This window comes from Megascapheus bottae, chromosome 5, assembly GCF_031878675.1.
Source record: "Megascapheus bottae isolate mThoBot1 chromosome 5, mThoBot2.hap1, whole genome shotgun sequence".
Classification (NCBI taxonomy): domain Eukaryota; kingdom Metazoa; phylum Chordata; class Mammalia; order Rodentia; family Geomyidae; genus Megascapheus; species Megascapheus bottae.
Window position 1 is genome coordinate 75,655,442 of NC_143513.1, and position 15,094 is coordinate 75,670,535.

General features: G+C 44.9%; 1 protein-coding gene across 2 annotated transcripts in view; it reads left to right on the forward strand.

Annotated features, from left to right (window-relative positions):
- Tbxas1 (thromboxane A synthase 1) overlaps nucleotides 1-15,094 on the forward strand; it is a 179,527-nt gene that overhangs the window by 109,130 nt on the left and 55,303 nt on the right. For both annotated transcript variants that reach the window (XM_090333403.1, XM_090333404.1), the window contains exon 6: nucleotides 5,319-5,435. In XM_090333403.1, coding sequence (XP_090189529.1) covers nucleotides 5,319-5,435 — 117 coding nt within the window. The remainder of the gene's footprint in view (nucleotides 1-5,318; nucleotides 5,436-15,094) is intronic.

Below are 15,094 nucleotides of genomic sequence, written 5' to 3' on the forward strand. Positions count from 1 at the left end.
TGTATATCTATTTTTGAGGCAGCTTGTCAATTTTTGAAGAATTGACATTATAACACTACTGACTTTTCCAACCCATGAAGGCGGCCTTACTCCTGTTCCTCTAGGTTTTCTTTAATTTAACTTATCAATGTTTTAGATTCTCAGTGTAGAGTTTTAATATATCTTTTGTTCTTGAGTATTTTGGCAGTTTAATAGTTGTTGGTGGGTTTTTGGTTTTGTTTGTTGCTCATGGGGCTTGAACTCAGGGCTTGGGCATAGTCCCTGAGCTCTTTTACTCAAGGCTAGCACTACCACTTGAACCACATCTCCTTTTCCAGTTTTCTAGTGGTTAGTTGAAGATAAGAGACTCATAGACTTTTCTGCCTGCTCTAGCTTTGAACTATGATCCTTAGATCGCAGCCTCCAGAGTAGCTAGGATTGCAGGCATGAGCCACTACCACCTGGCTGCAAACAAATATTTTTAAATATGTGGAATGGTCTTCAGGATATGAAGTGTTTGAATTAGAAGAGTTTGGGATTGAAAGTTGCTAGAATGAAAGTCCTTCTTGAGATTTTCTGAGTGTCCAAGCTTCAGTGCACAATTCCAGAGTGGAGGTGGGGAGGCTCACTTCTCCAGGCAGGCTGGCATCTTAGGAATAGTTTGGACTTTTGAAGAGTGGAGTGGTTTCCCTGGAGATGAACTGTAATGTCTCCCCTAGCTTCTTCCATGAAACCTGATTCCACCCCTCAGGGTCATGGAGATAACCTAAATTCCCTCTTCTGTCTATTATGCATGTAATAAATATTGATTGGGCACATTCCGAGTGTCATTGTCTAATCTTCCTTTTAAACATTCTGAAGTCCAACAACTGTTTCACGTGTTACATTTTTTAATGTCCTCTCATCATCTGGCAGCACTTTTGATAGGACAAAATTGCTGCTCTTCTTCTTATGGAACGACAGCTAGAAACAAACGTTATCATGAAAAGATGCGCAGCTGAGCTAGGTGCTGCTGAGTTAGGCCTGTCATCCTAACTTCTCAGGAGGCTCAGATCTGAGGATCACAGTTCAAAGCCAGTCCCGGCAGGAAAGTGCACAAGACTACTCATCTCCAACTTAACCAGCAAAAAGACAGAAGTGAGTCGGTGACTCAATTGGTAGAGCAATAACCTTGAGTGAAAAAAAAAAAAAAACAAAGAGATAGCACCCACACCCTGAGTTCAAGTCCCATGACTGATCAAAATACATGTGGGTATGTGTGTTGTGTGTGTCCATGTATGTCCATATGCCAGTGGCTTATGCCTGTAATCCTAGCTACTCAGAAGGCTGAGATTTGAGAACGGCAATTCAAATCCAGCCTAGGCAGGAAAGCTAAGGTACAATGAACAGGCCCCAAGGCTAGCACAACAATAAACAAATCAATAAATAATGCGTGGACTGGGGTGTGGGGGTTCAAGCCTAGGACCCTAGCTACTTGCTAAGTGAGATAAGGGGATCACAGTTGGAGCGAGGCCAGTCTGGGCAAAAAGAAGTGTAGAAGACTTCATCTCAACACATGCCTGTGCCATGGCGAGCGTCAGCAACACTGGGAATGCACAAGGAGGAAGATTATAGCCCAGACCAGTCTGGACATAAATCAAGATCCTGCACCGAAAACCAATGCAAACTGGAGGTGTGGCTCAAGTCTTAGAGTGCCTGGCAAGTATGAGGCCCTGAGTTCAATTCCTAATACTACTAAAAGGAGGCCAAAGAAGAGGAGGAGGAGGAGGAGGAGGAATATAAACTCAATCCTTAGGGATGACTGCCAACTTGGCTCTTACCTGAAATTCATTCATTCATCAGAACACATGAATCTTCATCCTTCTCTCCTCATGAAATGTCTCATTTCTGTGGTACAGAATGGGACTTTGCCATTCTATAAATATACATAATGTATGATTTCCTCTTTTGACTCTGGAACCTAAACAGCGGATTATGTTCCCAAAACTCCATAAAAACCATAATTTACTGGCCATGGCAGTCCTAAAGAATTTCAGTCTAAATATAGAGAGGTATTCCTCTACAGAAAAAAAAAATTGCCCAGCAACTTGGTTCTAATATATAATTAAATCCTCTGGATACTTTGCAGTGATGTTTTATGGCTTATTTTGAGTGTTCATATTTTATTAGAAAATTATAATTTTGTTCTAAATAGGAGTTTTTACAAGGCTTGAATTATGATGGCTGGCTTCATGTTTCAACTATAATTAAAACAGTGAAAAGAAATAGCTTAGCCACGCAGAGCACACGTGTTTCTGAGCAGTGCTAGAGCTTGTCAGCCCCGTTGCTATCTCTGCATCCATGAACCAACTCTAAGACCCCATATGTGACCACTCAAGGCATAGTGTGGCTTAGGGAGAAAAAAAGCTCTTCTTCAGAAAAGTCTTCCAGCCATGCCACCTCCTTATACACCCCCACATCCTCTCCATTCATAAAAATGTGCCCTTTCTCGCCAGGGGATGGGAGTGCATACCTGTAGTCCTAGCTACTCAGGTGGCTGAGATTTAAAGATCACAGTTTGAAGCCAGCCTGGGCAAAAAAGCTCAAAGTGACAGAGGGCAAAAGTTTTGAGCAGAAAGAGTCAAACAAGAGCACAAGTCCCTGAGGTCAAGCCCCAGTACTAACACCAAAATAAATAAAAGATTTCCTTTTACATAAACTGGAATGAAATCTGGTTCCACACATGATTGTGAACCCCATAAGGAACAGAGTAATCATTTTATTCAAAACTGCCTATCCCTGGGGACAAAGGACAGGCTCTTCGTCTTGCTGAGGAAATTCAGGAGCAGACACAGAGTTTAAACAGAGTGAGAATGGAGCCCCATAGAAGGCTGCAGGTAGGCATCCTGGTTGTGTAGTAACCAAGGGCACCCTGGGTCTTTTATCAGTAGGGCTTAATGATAGACTAAGGACATGTACATAGTTGTAACTATTACTGAGAATTGAGAGGTACCCTATATAAAAGATTCTGTGGTAGAGATTGTTAAAAATGGAAGAACAGGGCCCGGGAGTTTGGCCTAGTGGTAGAGTGCTTGCCTAGCATGCATGAAGACCCAGGTTCGATTTCTCAGTACCACATACATAGAAAAAAGCAGGAAGTGGTGCTGAGGCTCAAGTGGTAGAGCTCTAGCCTTGAGAAAGTCCAAGGACAGTGCTCAGGCCCTGAGCTCAAGCCTAGGACTGGCAAAAAATAAAAATAAATGGAAGAACATTTCTCTATGTGCCAATACTAGGGCTTGAAATCAGCTTATGTGCTGTCACTCACTTAAATACACACACACACACACACACACACACACACACATCTTATTCTTTCTAGTGAATGAGTAACACTGCCATTGTGTATACACAGCACATTGTATTGATCTACTCATCTGTTGTAGGCCTTTGGACTATTTCAATAACTTGGCTATTGTGAAGAGTGCAGCAATGAACATGGATGTACAGGTGTCTTTTCTGTACCTGACTTGTCATGTTCTGGGTAGATGCCCGAGAGTGGTGTGGCTGGGTCATAGGGAAGGACTATGCTTAGTTTTTTTGAGAAATTTCTAAACTGCCTTCCAGTTGTAGTTCTATTACAACTGTTCTAGTTCTAGTTGTACTAGTTTATATTCCTGCCAACAGTGTAATAGGGCTCCTCTTTCCACACCATCCTGCCAACATTTGTTGTTCAAATTCTTGATGTTGGCTAATCTAACAGAGGTGAGATACAATCTCAAAGTTGTTTTGATTTCCTTTATAAAGGCCAGGGGGGTTGAGCATTTCTTCATGTGTTTGTTTGTCATTCTTCTTCTGAGCACTCTCTCTGAAGCTCCTTCACCCATTTTTTGATTGGTTTAATAGTTTGAGGGTTGTTAATTTTCTGAGCTCCTTGTATATTTTGGGTATTAGACATTTGTTGGATAGCATGCTGGTAAATATCTTCTTCTAGTCTTTCCACTAGCTTTTTAATGTAGTAGCTATGTCCTTGACTGTGAAACTTTTTATTTTGATGTCATCCCATTGGTCAATTCTGTCTCCTATTTGCTGTTCACTTGGGACTCTTTTCAAAAAGTTCCTACCTAAGCCTATCAGTTCTAATGTTTTTCCTACTCCATCTTGTAGTAGTTTCATGTCCCTTCGCTTTTTTCACTCAGTGCTGGAGCTCTACCACTTGAGTCACAGTTCTAATGCTGGCTTTTTGTTGGTTACTTGGAGATAAGAGTCTCACAGACTTCCCTGCCAAGGATGGCTTTGAACGATGACCCTCAGGTTTCAGCCTTCTGGGTGGGTAGGATAACAGACACGAGCCACCAACACCCCACTTACAACCAAATTCTTAAAAATCTGTCCGAGCTTTCTAGGAGACCCATACATAGAGAAGCAGCAAAGGGGATCCACACAACAGAAAATATTTTTCTCCCACTTGAGACTGGACGTGTGTGATCGGGGTGCTGGCAGGGCTGTGTGGTCTGTGAGCTCTCTCTTCGGCCTGTGGCCTCCCATCTTCTCCTGAGGTCCTCTCCGGTTTTCCCATCAATGTAAATGGCCTAACCTCCTCTTCTTGGAAAGACACTAATCATATTAGATTGGGGGCCCATCCTCATGACCCTCATTTTACCCTTCCCATTCTGTTGTAGCTAATTATGTTCCAATGGAGTCACACTCTCATGTTCCCCAGGTCAGGACTTCACTACATGAAGTGGCAGCAGGCGGAGAGACACCACTCAGCCTATTACACACATTACACATTCAACCCATGTTTGTTGACTTAGGGGAAAAAAACTGAATGAATGCTAGAAAATAGAAACACTGTAGCAGATGGACTGTGGAGAAACAGCTCTGCTGGCAAAAGCTTTGGGAGAACTCTCCTCTCTCACTCCATGTTCTCCCCCGCCACTTCCCTAAAAATCCAGACATATGACCCTTTCAATCCAGCCCAACCAATCCAGCCCCAAAACGCTCTCTAATGAAGTCCAAGCCTGGTCCTAAGTCCTAGGACAGATCGGCCCTTCTCCAGAAGCCAGAGCTGCGCACACTCAGAGGGACCCTCTCTCACTGGGGACAGTGGGGCCCACAGGCCGGTGGGCTGTTTCTATGGTGACCAGTAGCTGTGAGTGAGTAGAACTGGGCCTCTAGATTTGACCCCTTGCTATGAGTCGTTCATCATCACCCAGAAGCTTTCTTCTGCATCTTGCAAGAGACATCTAAGTTTGGCTCATGAGAGGATTTTAAACAGGGTATTGATCATGAACTTGTATTGTCACCCGCATGGCTTGGGATGTGTGTGTCCTAAACCTGTGTTTGGTATTTTCTATCAGGTGTCAGGCTTGGAGCCCAAGCCGGTAGCCAACAGTGTCCTGTTCTTACGTGGGAAGAGGTGGGAAGAGGTCAGAGGAGTCCTGACTTCCGCTTTCAGTCCTGAAAGGCTGAACGAGGTAAGACACAAGCACAGACTCTGTTCCCTCTCCACACGTGGTGGAGCCAGGCTCTCGGCTGGCCCAGGCAGCACCTCCCGCGCTCTGCCCACTAGGCCTGCTTCTCTCTCAGGCGAAAAGCACAAGGTATGGTGCCGTCTTCCATTCCCAGCCTCTCACAGGCCCCTTGCCATAAATGAATTGTGAGTCCACAGTGCATAAATACATACAGTACTCTGCCTGGGTCCTGAGCGGCGGCTCCAAGAGCGCTGGGATACCCAGGAGAAAACTGCCACCATGTTTCTTCTACTTCCTTCTATCAAAATCCCCAGGGGTGCCTGTTCAAGTGCATGCCCTGACTCGGGAAGTCTGAAAGGCTCTCTCTCTCTCTCTTTTTCTCTCTCTCTCTCTCCCTCCCTCCCTTTTTCTCATTTATTTTTTGTTTCTTTTCTTTCATGTGTGTGTGTGAATTACTAAGGTTTGAACATTCTTGCTTGGTTTTTTTCTGCTTAAGGTTGGTGATCTACCATTTGAACCATACCTTCCTTCTCAGCTTTCTGCCATGAAGAAAAGAGTCTTTTGGATTTGTCTGCATGAGCTGATTTCTAACTGCAATCCTCAGATCTCAGCCTCCTGAGTAACTATGTTACAGACACAAGATACCAGTACCCAGCCCACTCTCCTTTTTAGACAAGGCCTAGTTATGTAGTCCAGGCTGGCCTCAAACTCTCAATCCTCCTACCTCTGCCTCCTAGGCACTGAGATTACGGGCATATAAAACCATCCTTGGCTGACACTTTGCATTTCTAGCTGCCTCTGGGTGATGTCTGACGTTAGTGAAGCACACTTTTACTTAGTAAGGAAACAAAAGCAAGTGCTGAACCGAGGCTTCGTCAGGGAGGTGACGGCTGAGGAAGCTTCTGGGCAGAACTCTAAATGCATAACCCATCAGGGCAGTTGTCTTGGAAGCCAAGGCTGAGAAACCAGCCAGACACACAAACACCACATGCTCTTTGGGGCCGTGGATTCTCTTATTTCTCAACCAATGGCTGCCCTTCCCCCCCCCCCCCAGCTTACTTTCTCTAACCTGTGGTCCTGGGAGCTGGCCTGGTGTGCATTTCAGGTGCAGGGCGGGGGTTGGCTGTCTGCAATAACTCAGGAGTGGAGGCTTGGTTCCTCTGGCGTGGAGTGATAAGAGGAAATCTTTACTTTGAGTCCATGGACAACAATGCCTCCTAGCTGGAGGCGTTGGGCCTCAGCCATCCACACATGTGCCCTGCAGTGCAGGTCCATGGCTTCAACAATGGCAGCGCCACTCAGCTTAGTCTGAAGATGCTCTTTCGAAGTCCCCCCAAAAAGAGCCTAGGACCTCCATGTTTCCTGCTATCCTCTACGCTCAGAAGCCAGCAAGCCCACCATTTTCAATTTCATTCTAGCCTTTGGAGCTTGAGCAGAGGGCTGAGGGCACCACTTGGCCAAGTATATCAGGCACCAATCTAGGAGCTCCTGTGGATAGGAAGATGCTTACCCCATGCCTGTGAAATAGATGTCCAACCAGATGCTGTATTCTTACCGTGCCCATTTTACAGAGGAACAAACTGAGGCCCAGTCACAGAGTTAGCAAGTTTCAGAGCCAAGATTAGACTTTAGCACCAGTTATTTTTCACCTGTGTGACTGCTTCTGACCTAGATGAGATTTTTCAAATGATTCCCTGGAGCCCCCACTATTTTCCTGAAGGCTGAGGTATGGAACTGTACCTCAGGTTTTAAGTAGAGGAGAAAAAAAAATGTCCTCTTGTCCCACCTGTATGAGAAACTGAGCCTTGTTAGGGTGAGTGTACTATTCCTTTAGCCAAAACAGATAACCACAGTCTCTCCCAGGAGGGAGATGGCATATTCCACCCAGACTGGCCCACAGTCGGCACAAGCTCACTCTCTTTTCCCCAGGCTGGGTGGGCTGGAGTGGGGGAGGAGAGGACCCCGCAGCCCATCTCAGCCACAGACTCCCATTAGGGTTGTCTTGGAAAACCTCTGATGTGTGAGTTCCTCTTTGGAATTTGGCTTCAGTTGGCTTGGTTGGGTTGGAGGGGTTTTTCCAAGCTTCTTAGGAAATTCGAATCAAAATGCAACCCTGAGAATGTCTACGAGGAGAGGTTCCCACTAGTAAAGGCAAGCAGGGGAGCCTCCTGCTTCTGCTGGAGCCATCGTCCCAGCAGACACCTGACATTGGTCTGTGTCATCGACTGAGGTTTCAGGGAGGAATTAGTTGGAAAGAAGATCCTGCCTTCAAAGTGTGTATGCCTCGTGTGCAAGCTGTACGGGTGTACCGTCACCCAAGCCTGACGACAGGCAGCTCCCAGCTCCTCCTTTGGAAATGATCACTTCATGGCCCTGCAGACATCCACAGCACCTCACTGAGAGATGGGGGCATGGAGGGAGAGAGAGACAGAGACAGAGATACACAGACACAGAGAGACAGGATAGAGACAGAGACACAGCAAGACACTTAGCAATAGAGACAGAGGGGAAAAGACAGAGAAAGAGAGAGAGGAAGAAGGACAGAGACAGAGAAATTTCAGACAGGAACTCCCTAGATGTTGCTCTGTGGTTTTCTTCCCCAAATAGTTGCATGAAGGCCCTTGGATTTCCATTTGAAAGAAGCCCATGGATGCAGCTGCAGGCCGGTGGGCAGCTCTGTCCACCCCTCTCTGAGCTCTTAAGCCTAATGAGTTTAGGCGGCAGTGCAGCATCTCAGGAGATCCTGGGGACAAAGCTGGCTATGCAGATGCACACATCTGGTGGGCACATCAGATCAGGAAAGGGCATGAGGGCGCCACCAGCCCCATGAGGGCACCTATGGAGGGAAGGGGGAGGATGGCTCAAGGACCCTGAGGAGAACCCTACATAGTAGACTTCAGAAAAATAAGCCAAGATGGAAAGCAGGAGAATGTAAAAGGCAAAAGCATTTCAAGGAGGAAGGAGCAAGGCATGGTTTTAAACGCTGTTACACTGGTGAGAATGTTTCATGCTCCATAGACCGTGTGCCTGTGGTTTTTTCCCACCCACTAAATGATTGGGGCCCGCTGTATCTGAAGGAGGCAGTGCTTGATTTTCTGAACAAGAAAATCCTCACTCATTTGAGCCACGCATTAGGGTCCAAGATAGGCTAGGAAGTGGTTCCAGCCTGTGGAAGGGGGAAGGAGAGATGAAGGGAAAGGTGGGCTGGCTGATCACCTCCTCTCCCAATATAGCCGGGCCCTGCTGGCTTCTAAATGTTTCCTTGGACTTTAGCCTACCAACTGCCTTTGATCTCTAGGTCACTGGTTCTCGCTGTGGGGCACCAGGAATCAGAATCCGCTAGTTAAATATCTATAATCCTAAGCCAGGTTCTGGTGGTTTATGCCTCTAATTCTAGCTGATTGGAAGGCTGAGATCAGCAGGATTGAAGTTCAAGGCCAGCCTGGGCAGAAAAGTTCATAAGATTCCCATTCCAACCCATAGAGTTGGGTACACGTAATTTGCATCTGCTGTTCCAAACTTGGTGGAAAACTGAGACTAGAGGATTGTGGTTGCAGGCTAGCCTGGCTGGGCTGGGGGAGGGGGAGGGTAAGATGCTTCAAGATTCCATACCTATAGACAGGGTGGACTCTGTGGCCCTCACTTGTAATCCCAACTGCAAGGGAAAACCTAAAATAAGTGGACCTAGGCCTAGACAGGAAGTGAGACCTGTCTAAACTGTGGCGCACAAGCTAGAGGAGCAGCCTAGCAGAGTCTGAATACTTCCTTCTCCAGAATACTTCCAACACCAGAAAAAGAATCCCGCATTCTCACCACCCAAGCCATACAGAATCCGTAGATCTAAGGGTGACTGACAGCCTGTGGGTTTTACAGACCCCCTGCTTCCCTCAGCTGAGAGTCAGCAGCGCAGCTCCTGTATTCTTAGTGTTTTGTTGTATGACGCTTACTGTCTCAGATTTGCTGCTTTCCCGGGCTGAGGGCCAGGCCTTGCCCCCCCTTTCCTTCTTGATTCACCTCTCTAGCACCAACATTCCGTTTAGTTTTGCTTACTTACTGTGCTCCCTGGATGTCTCATCCTGCTAGATATGAGCTTCAGGGAGAACAAAGTTTTCTTTTCTTTTTTCTTCTCCATCTTTAACTGCATACTGCATATACTAGAGACATGATAGGTACTCAGTAATGATCACTGAGTGGATGGGGGAAGACTCAAAAAACTGACAAGCTAGGCCAGGAGTTTAGCCTGGTGGTAGAGTACTTGCCTAACATGCACAAAGACCCAGGTTCAATTCCTCAGTATCACCTACATAGAAAAGCCAGAAGTGGTGCTGTGGCTAATTGGTAGAACTCTAGCCTTGAGGAAAAAGCCCAAGGACAGTGCCCAAGCCCTGAGTTTAATTCCCAGGACTAGCAAAAAGAAAAAAACAAAAACAAAAACAAAAAACTGATAAGCTTTCTGCCTATTCTCAGTCATGACATCCAACAAGATGAATGGTCAAAAATAAAAGAGAAGCCTAAAAGAGAAGCCAGGCGTGGTGGCTCATGCCTATAATCCTAGCTACTCAGGAGACTGAGATCTGAAGATCAGGGTTCAAAGCCAGCCCGGGCACTAAAGTCCTGTGAGACTCTTATCCCCAATTAACCACCAAAAAACCAGAAGTGGTACTGTGGCTTAAAGGGTAGGGTAGTAGCCTTGAGCTGAAAAGCTCAGAGACAGTGCCCAGGCCCAGAGTTCAAGTCCCACGATCAACAAAAAAATTAATTAATTAATTAAAATAAAAGAGAATCCTCCTCCTCCTCCTCTTCCTCCTCCTTCTCCTCCTTCTAGAAAAAGCTAATGCTAGCTATGCAGGAAGCTGAGATATGAGGATCACAGTTTAAAACTAGTCTGAGCAAACAAATTTAAGAAACTCGCAACCCAATTAAGCCAGCAAAAAGACAGAGGTGTGGCCCAAGTAATAGAGCATAACCTTTAGGGGAAAAACCAAGACGAGAGTACAAGGCCCTGAGTTCAAGTCCTAGTACATGAACAAAAAGAAAGAAGAGAGAGACAGAGACAGAAGACAGAGAGGATACATGTATAAAGAGTATGTATACATGTGTATATGTATATATTCACGTGTGTGTGTGTGTGTGTGTGTATTTGTGGTGCTGCAGCCAAATATATACTTAATATTTGTTTTTTGCTTTAGTTTTAATATGTATAAATAGAGAGCCAATGAAAGTTTGATGGGTGCATCTCCAATTTGGGGGGATGAGACCATTTAAATCATAGTCCAGTGAATGATGAATTATTGCTATTTATCTGCAAGGATTGATCACCATTGCTAAGTAAGCAATTTATTTGCTTGGGAAACTTTACTTGGCCAACCTGTCAGAATCTCCACCCCATGCTCCAAAAGAATTAATGTTTTGTTTTTTTAAAAAGTGCAGCCAAGAGATTTATTTAGATTTCTGTAATCTCTTTGTTTTTCCGGATTCTTCACCAAAACTGTGAGTGACAAATCCTGGGATTGGATATAACTTTATTATGAAGCAGGAAGTACACATATTTTAATTTCAGGAACCAACATTGAGGCTAAATTAGTCTTCCTCTGAGGGAAATATATAAATAACAGGGTCCCATGGGGTTAGTCTTTATTTTTAAATGGAATAATTCATCTGACAGGGGAGAACACAAAAAAATGTATAGATTTGTATATACCTCCAAGCAGCTCTGACTTGAAAAGCAGTAAAGTCAATAGAAATAACTTTTAGGGACTCTCCTAAGTTTTCTTGAGTCAGCACAATTGAAGTGGCATGTGAACACACTGAGGAGAAGATGTTGAACTCCCCGCTAGGCATGGCTGCTACTATGGCTTGAATCTTGGCTCCCTCAAAGGTGCTATGGGGACTTAGTAGAATTCCTAAGAGGCGTGTCTGGTTGGAGGTCTTTAGGCCTCCAAGGTCCTCGCAGGGTCTGTGAGACTTCAGCCACCCTTGCCTCTTTTTGCTTCCTGGATGTGCAGTAAACGGTTCTGCTCTACCATATACTCTTGCCATGACTTGCTGCCTCGTCACAAGTTTAAAACAATGAGGCCAAATAGATGGACCAGAACCTCCAAAACTATGAGTCAAATGAAACATTTTCTCTGTGTAAATTATCCCAGATTTTAATTTATTTAATTCTTTTATGATCCTGGGCCTAAACTCAGGAGTTGGATGATGTCCCTGAGCTCTTTGCTCAAGACTAGTTCTCCACCACCTGAGCCACAGTTCCACTCCCTATCCTAGGTATTTTCTTAGAATGACAGAAAGCTAACACAACCAGCAGGGAGAAGGATATGAAATTATGGAGGATGAAAAGGCCGCTATGGCCAAGTAATTTAATGAGATACTGGAAACCATCTTTGAGATTCACCATCGACTTTAGCACATGAAAGAGTTTTGTTTCACTGTGTTTATTCTGGATTCAAAGAAATCTTCAAAAGATGAGAATGGGAAGATTCACAACCCCGTTAGTTATTGACAGACATAAGGCTAGTGAGTTCCAGACCTTTGAAGCTAGCTTCTAAGTTGAACCTCATTTCCTAGTATCGTCCAGGAGAGGCCAAGCTTGAAACCAAATGGAGCATGGATGCAATCCAATATGATAGACCATTTCCAGCTTTGTGTCCCTTCAATAAAATACTTGAGTTAGCTAATTTACAAAGAGAAAAGGCTTAGTTACTCGCAGTTTTGTAGATTCAAAGACCAAGATCAGTCGGCCCTACTGGTTTGGTCTCCAGGAAACATATGATAGCAGTGTATATGTAGGAACAAAGTGGTCCCATCTGGAACCAGAGAGAAAGGGAGAGGTGGGGGAGCTGAAGCGCCTCAGTTCCCTCTGAAAGCCTGCTCACTCCCAGCAACCTGAAGACCTCCCACTAAGTCCAGCCCCTCAAAGGTCCACAGCCCTTGCAGTAATACCACTCTGAGGACCAGGTATTTCTTTTTTTCTGTCGTGGGACTTGAACTCTGGGCCTGAGTGCTGTTCCTGAGCTCTTCAGCTCAAGGCTACCGCCCTGCCCCTGGAGCCACAGTGCCACTTTCAGTTTTCTGGTGGTTAACTGGAGATAAGAGTCTCCTGGACTCCAGGCCTGACTTTGAATCACAATCCTCAGATCTCAGCCTCCTGAGTAGCTAGGATTGCAGACGCGAGCCACTGGCACTGGGCAGGACCAGGGATTTCTATATGAACATTCAAATGTCTAAACCATTTCAGGTAGCTTGCAAGCCCATGGTCCTGAAAGCCCGAAATAAACAATGGGCATCGCCTTACTCAGCTACATAACCAAGGGCTGACGATGCTGTCGAGCCAACATTCTAAAAGACCACTGAGCTCCCTAGATGAGAAGCTGAGGGTGTCTGTGTCACTGAAGAGCAAGTGAACTATCACCTCCCAACGCCTCGGCACCCACGTTCTACCATGTCAGACAAGCAGTGGAATAGGCTGGCATTTCTCAGAGCACAGAGAATCTGGTTCTCTGCCTAAGTTTTCACTTTCATCCAGATGTTTCCTGTCAGAAAGGCACGGTCAATAATGTATGAATCTTAGAGACAGAGGCAGATGTGCTTATTATTCCCAATAGGCCTTTCCTGCCTTAGAGAGAAGACATATTACTCAAGAATGACTACAATTTAAAAAAAATTTTTTTTCAGTTGGTATAGCCAGCTTACAAACAAATGGATAGTGACGACCATTTCAGTGCAAAAGCCTTTGCAGAATTACAGACCTCATCACAGCTTTGTTGGGTCTTTAAATTTCCCCTGGAAACTCTTCAGACAGTCACGTGCAAGGCCTTCTAAGGCAGAACACGCATTTCTAATAATGTAGACCAAGCAGCTTGCTCTACGCCAGCCTCAAGCAGTCTATTTTTTTTAATATCTGCTTTTATTTCTTAATCCCTCTGAACAATAAAAATGAAAGTCATTAGAACCAAGTGTGACTGTGGTAATAAATACTTCAGAATCTAAAAATACATTGTCCTTGTCTGACCAGTTGCCCATTTCCCAGAATATCTGGGTATTTATCTAGCAGCAAGAGACCATTATCTGGAAACACAGTTGTATTCCACTGACACCTAATCTCCTAATTAAAATCAGGATAATGATGGACTGTTTAAATCCTAGTTTTTTTAAATGCTCTTTTTCCATTTACATTGAAAAGAAAACACACGCCTCGTTGTAGGCAACCCCATCCTGGGTTATAATATGGCTCGCCTCGCCAGCGTCATAATGTCACTCCAACTTGGCTGCTGGTTAAATCTAAAAGAGCATCTAAATGTGCCTCCTAGCTTGGCCGTTGCTTGGCAACGCCAGTGGCCACCTCCTCATCAGGGTGAGTTCTAATTGGCCACAACTCTTGACAGGAGTCACTGACTTATTAGAAACGACGCTTGATTATTCACCTAGAGGACGAGAGCGGATATTTAGCTGGGAAATTTTGCATCAAAATGAGTTGTGCTTGTTTTTAATATCTGGATGGCTTTTAGCAATGGTGTGGGGAAGGAAATGATAAGTTTCATTTGGTAGAATGAATTTCTTATTTGTTAGGATGTGAAGGTATTTATTTTTCATTTTCTTTCATGCCAAATTGGTACAAAATAAACTAACCTTTGGTAGTTCACCCTTCTTGTGTCAGAAAAAGGCCCTTTGACAGTAGTTCTAAAACACCGCTGCCTGTAGGCTTGCTGTATTCATCCAGCTTTCCACTGCTATAACAGATACCTGACATGATCAACTTACTGTTTTTGAGGTTTCAGTCTGTAATCAACTGGATATGTTGCTTTTTAGGTCTCTGTTGGGGGGAGAGATACACCATGATAGCACTTATGGCAGAGGAAAAGAATCACTCCCTAGCAGAAAGTAAACAGCAGAAAGAAAAAGTGGTTTTAAAAATTCACTTTAAGAGCACTCTCCCATGGGCTGGGAATGTAGTAAAGTGGTAGGGTGCTTGCCTACCATGCATGAAGCCCTGAGTTCAATTCCTCAGTACCACATAAACAGAAAAGGCCAGAAGTGGCTCTGTGGCTCAAATGGTAGAGCACTAGCCTTGAGCACAGAGAGATCCAGGGACGGTGCCCAGGCCCTGAGTTCAAGCCTCAGGACTGAAAAAAAAAGAGCACATTCTCAATAACCTGACTCCCCAGTAGGCTCCATTCTTTAAAGGTTCCACCACGTCCCTAAAGCACCAACAACTGAGGATTCAACTTTTAACACGAGGACAGCAAATGATAGCAACCAGCTGAGCACCAAATGAAAATGCTACATTTCTATGATCATGCATATTAGCTGCTCCCTGTCTGTGAGGTCAACAATGTACACAAATAATTTGTGATCACATGACGACAAATAGTGACAGTGGTGACAAAGCCCATAGCCTGTTTTGGGGACTAGAAGCCATATTGGAAGTGCAGGGAGTTGTCTTAGAACTGAGCCACAAAGAAGCTAAGCTGAAAAGGTGAAGCTGCAGAGTGAGAAGGTGCCTGGCAGGCGGAACAAAGGCATCTGGACAGAGAGTGCCAGAGAGAATGAGTGGCTAGGAGAGCACAGAGTGCCTGGAACACAGTGTGTGCGGAAGTAAGAGAGAGAACTGGGAAAGTAGGGTTGCGGCACTTGGAGGAGACTCTTCTACACCGGGGAAG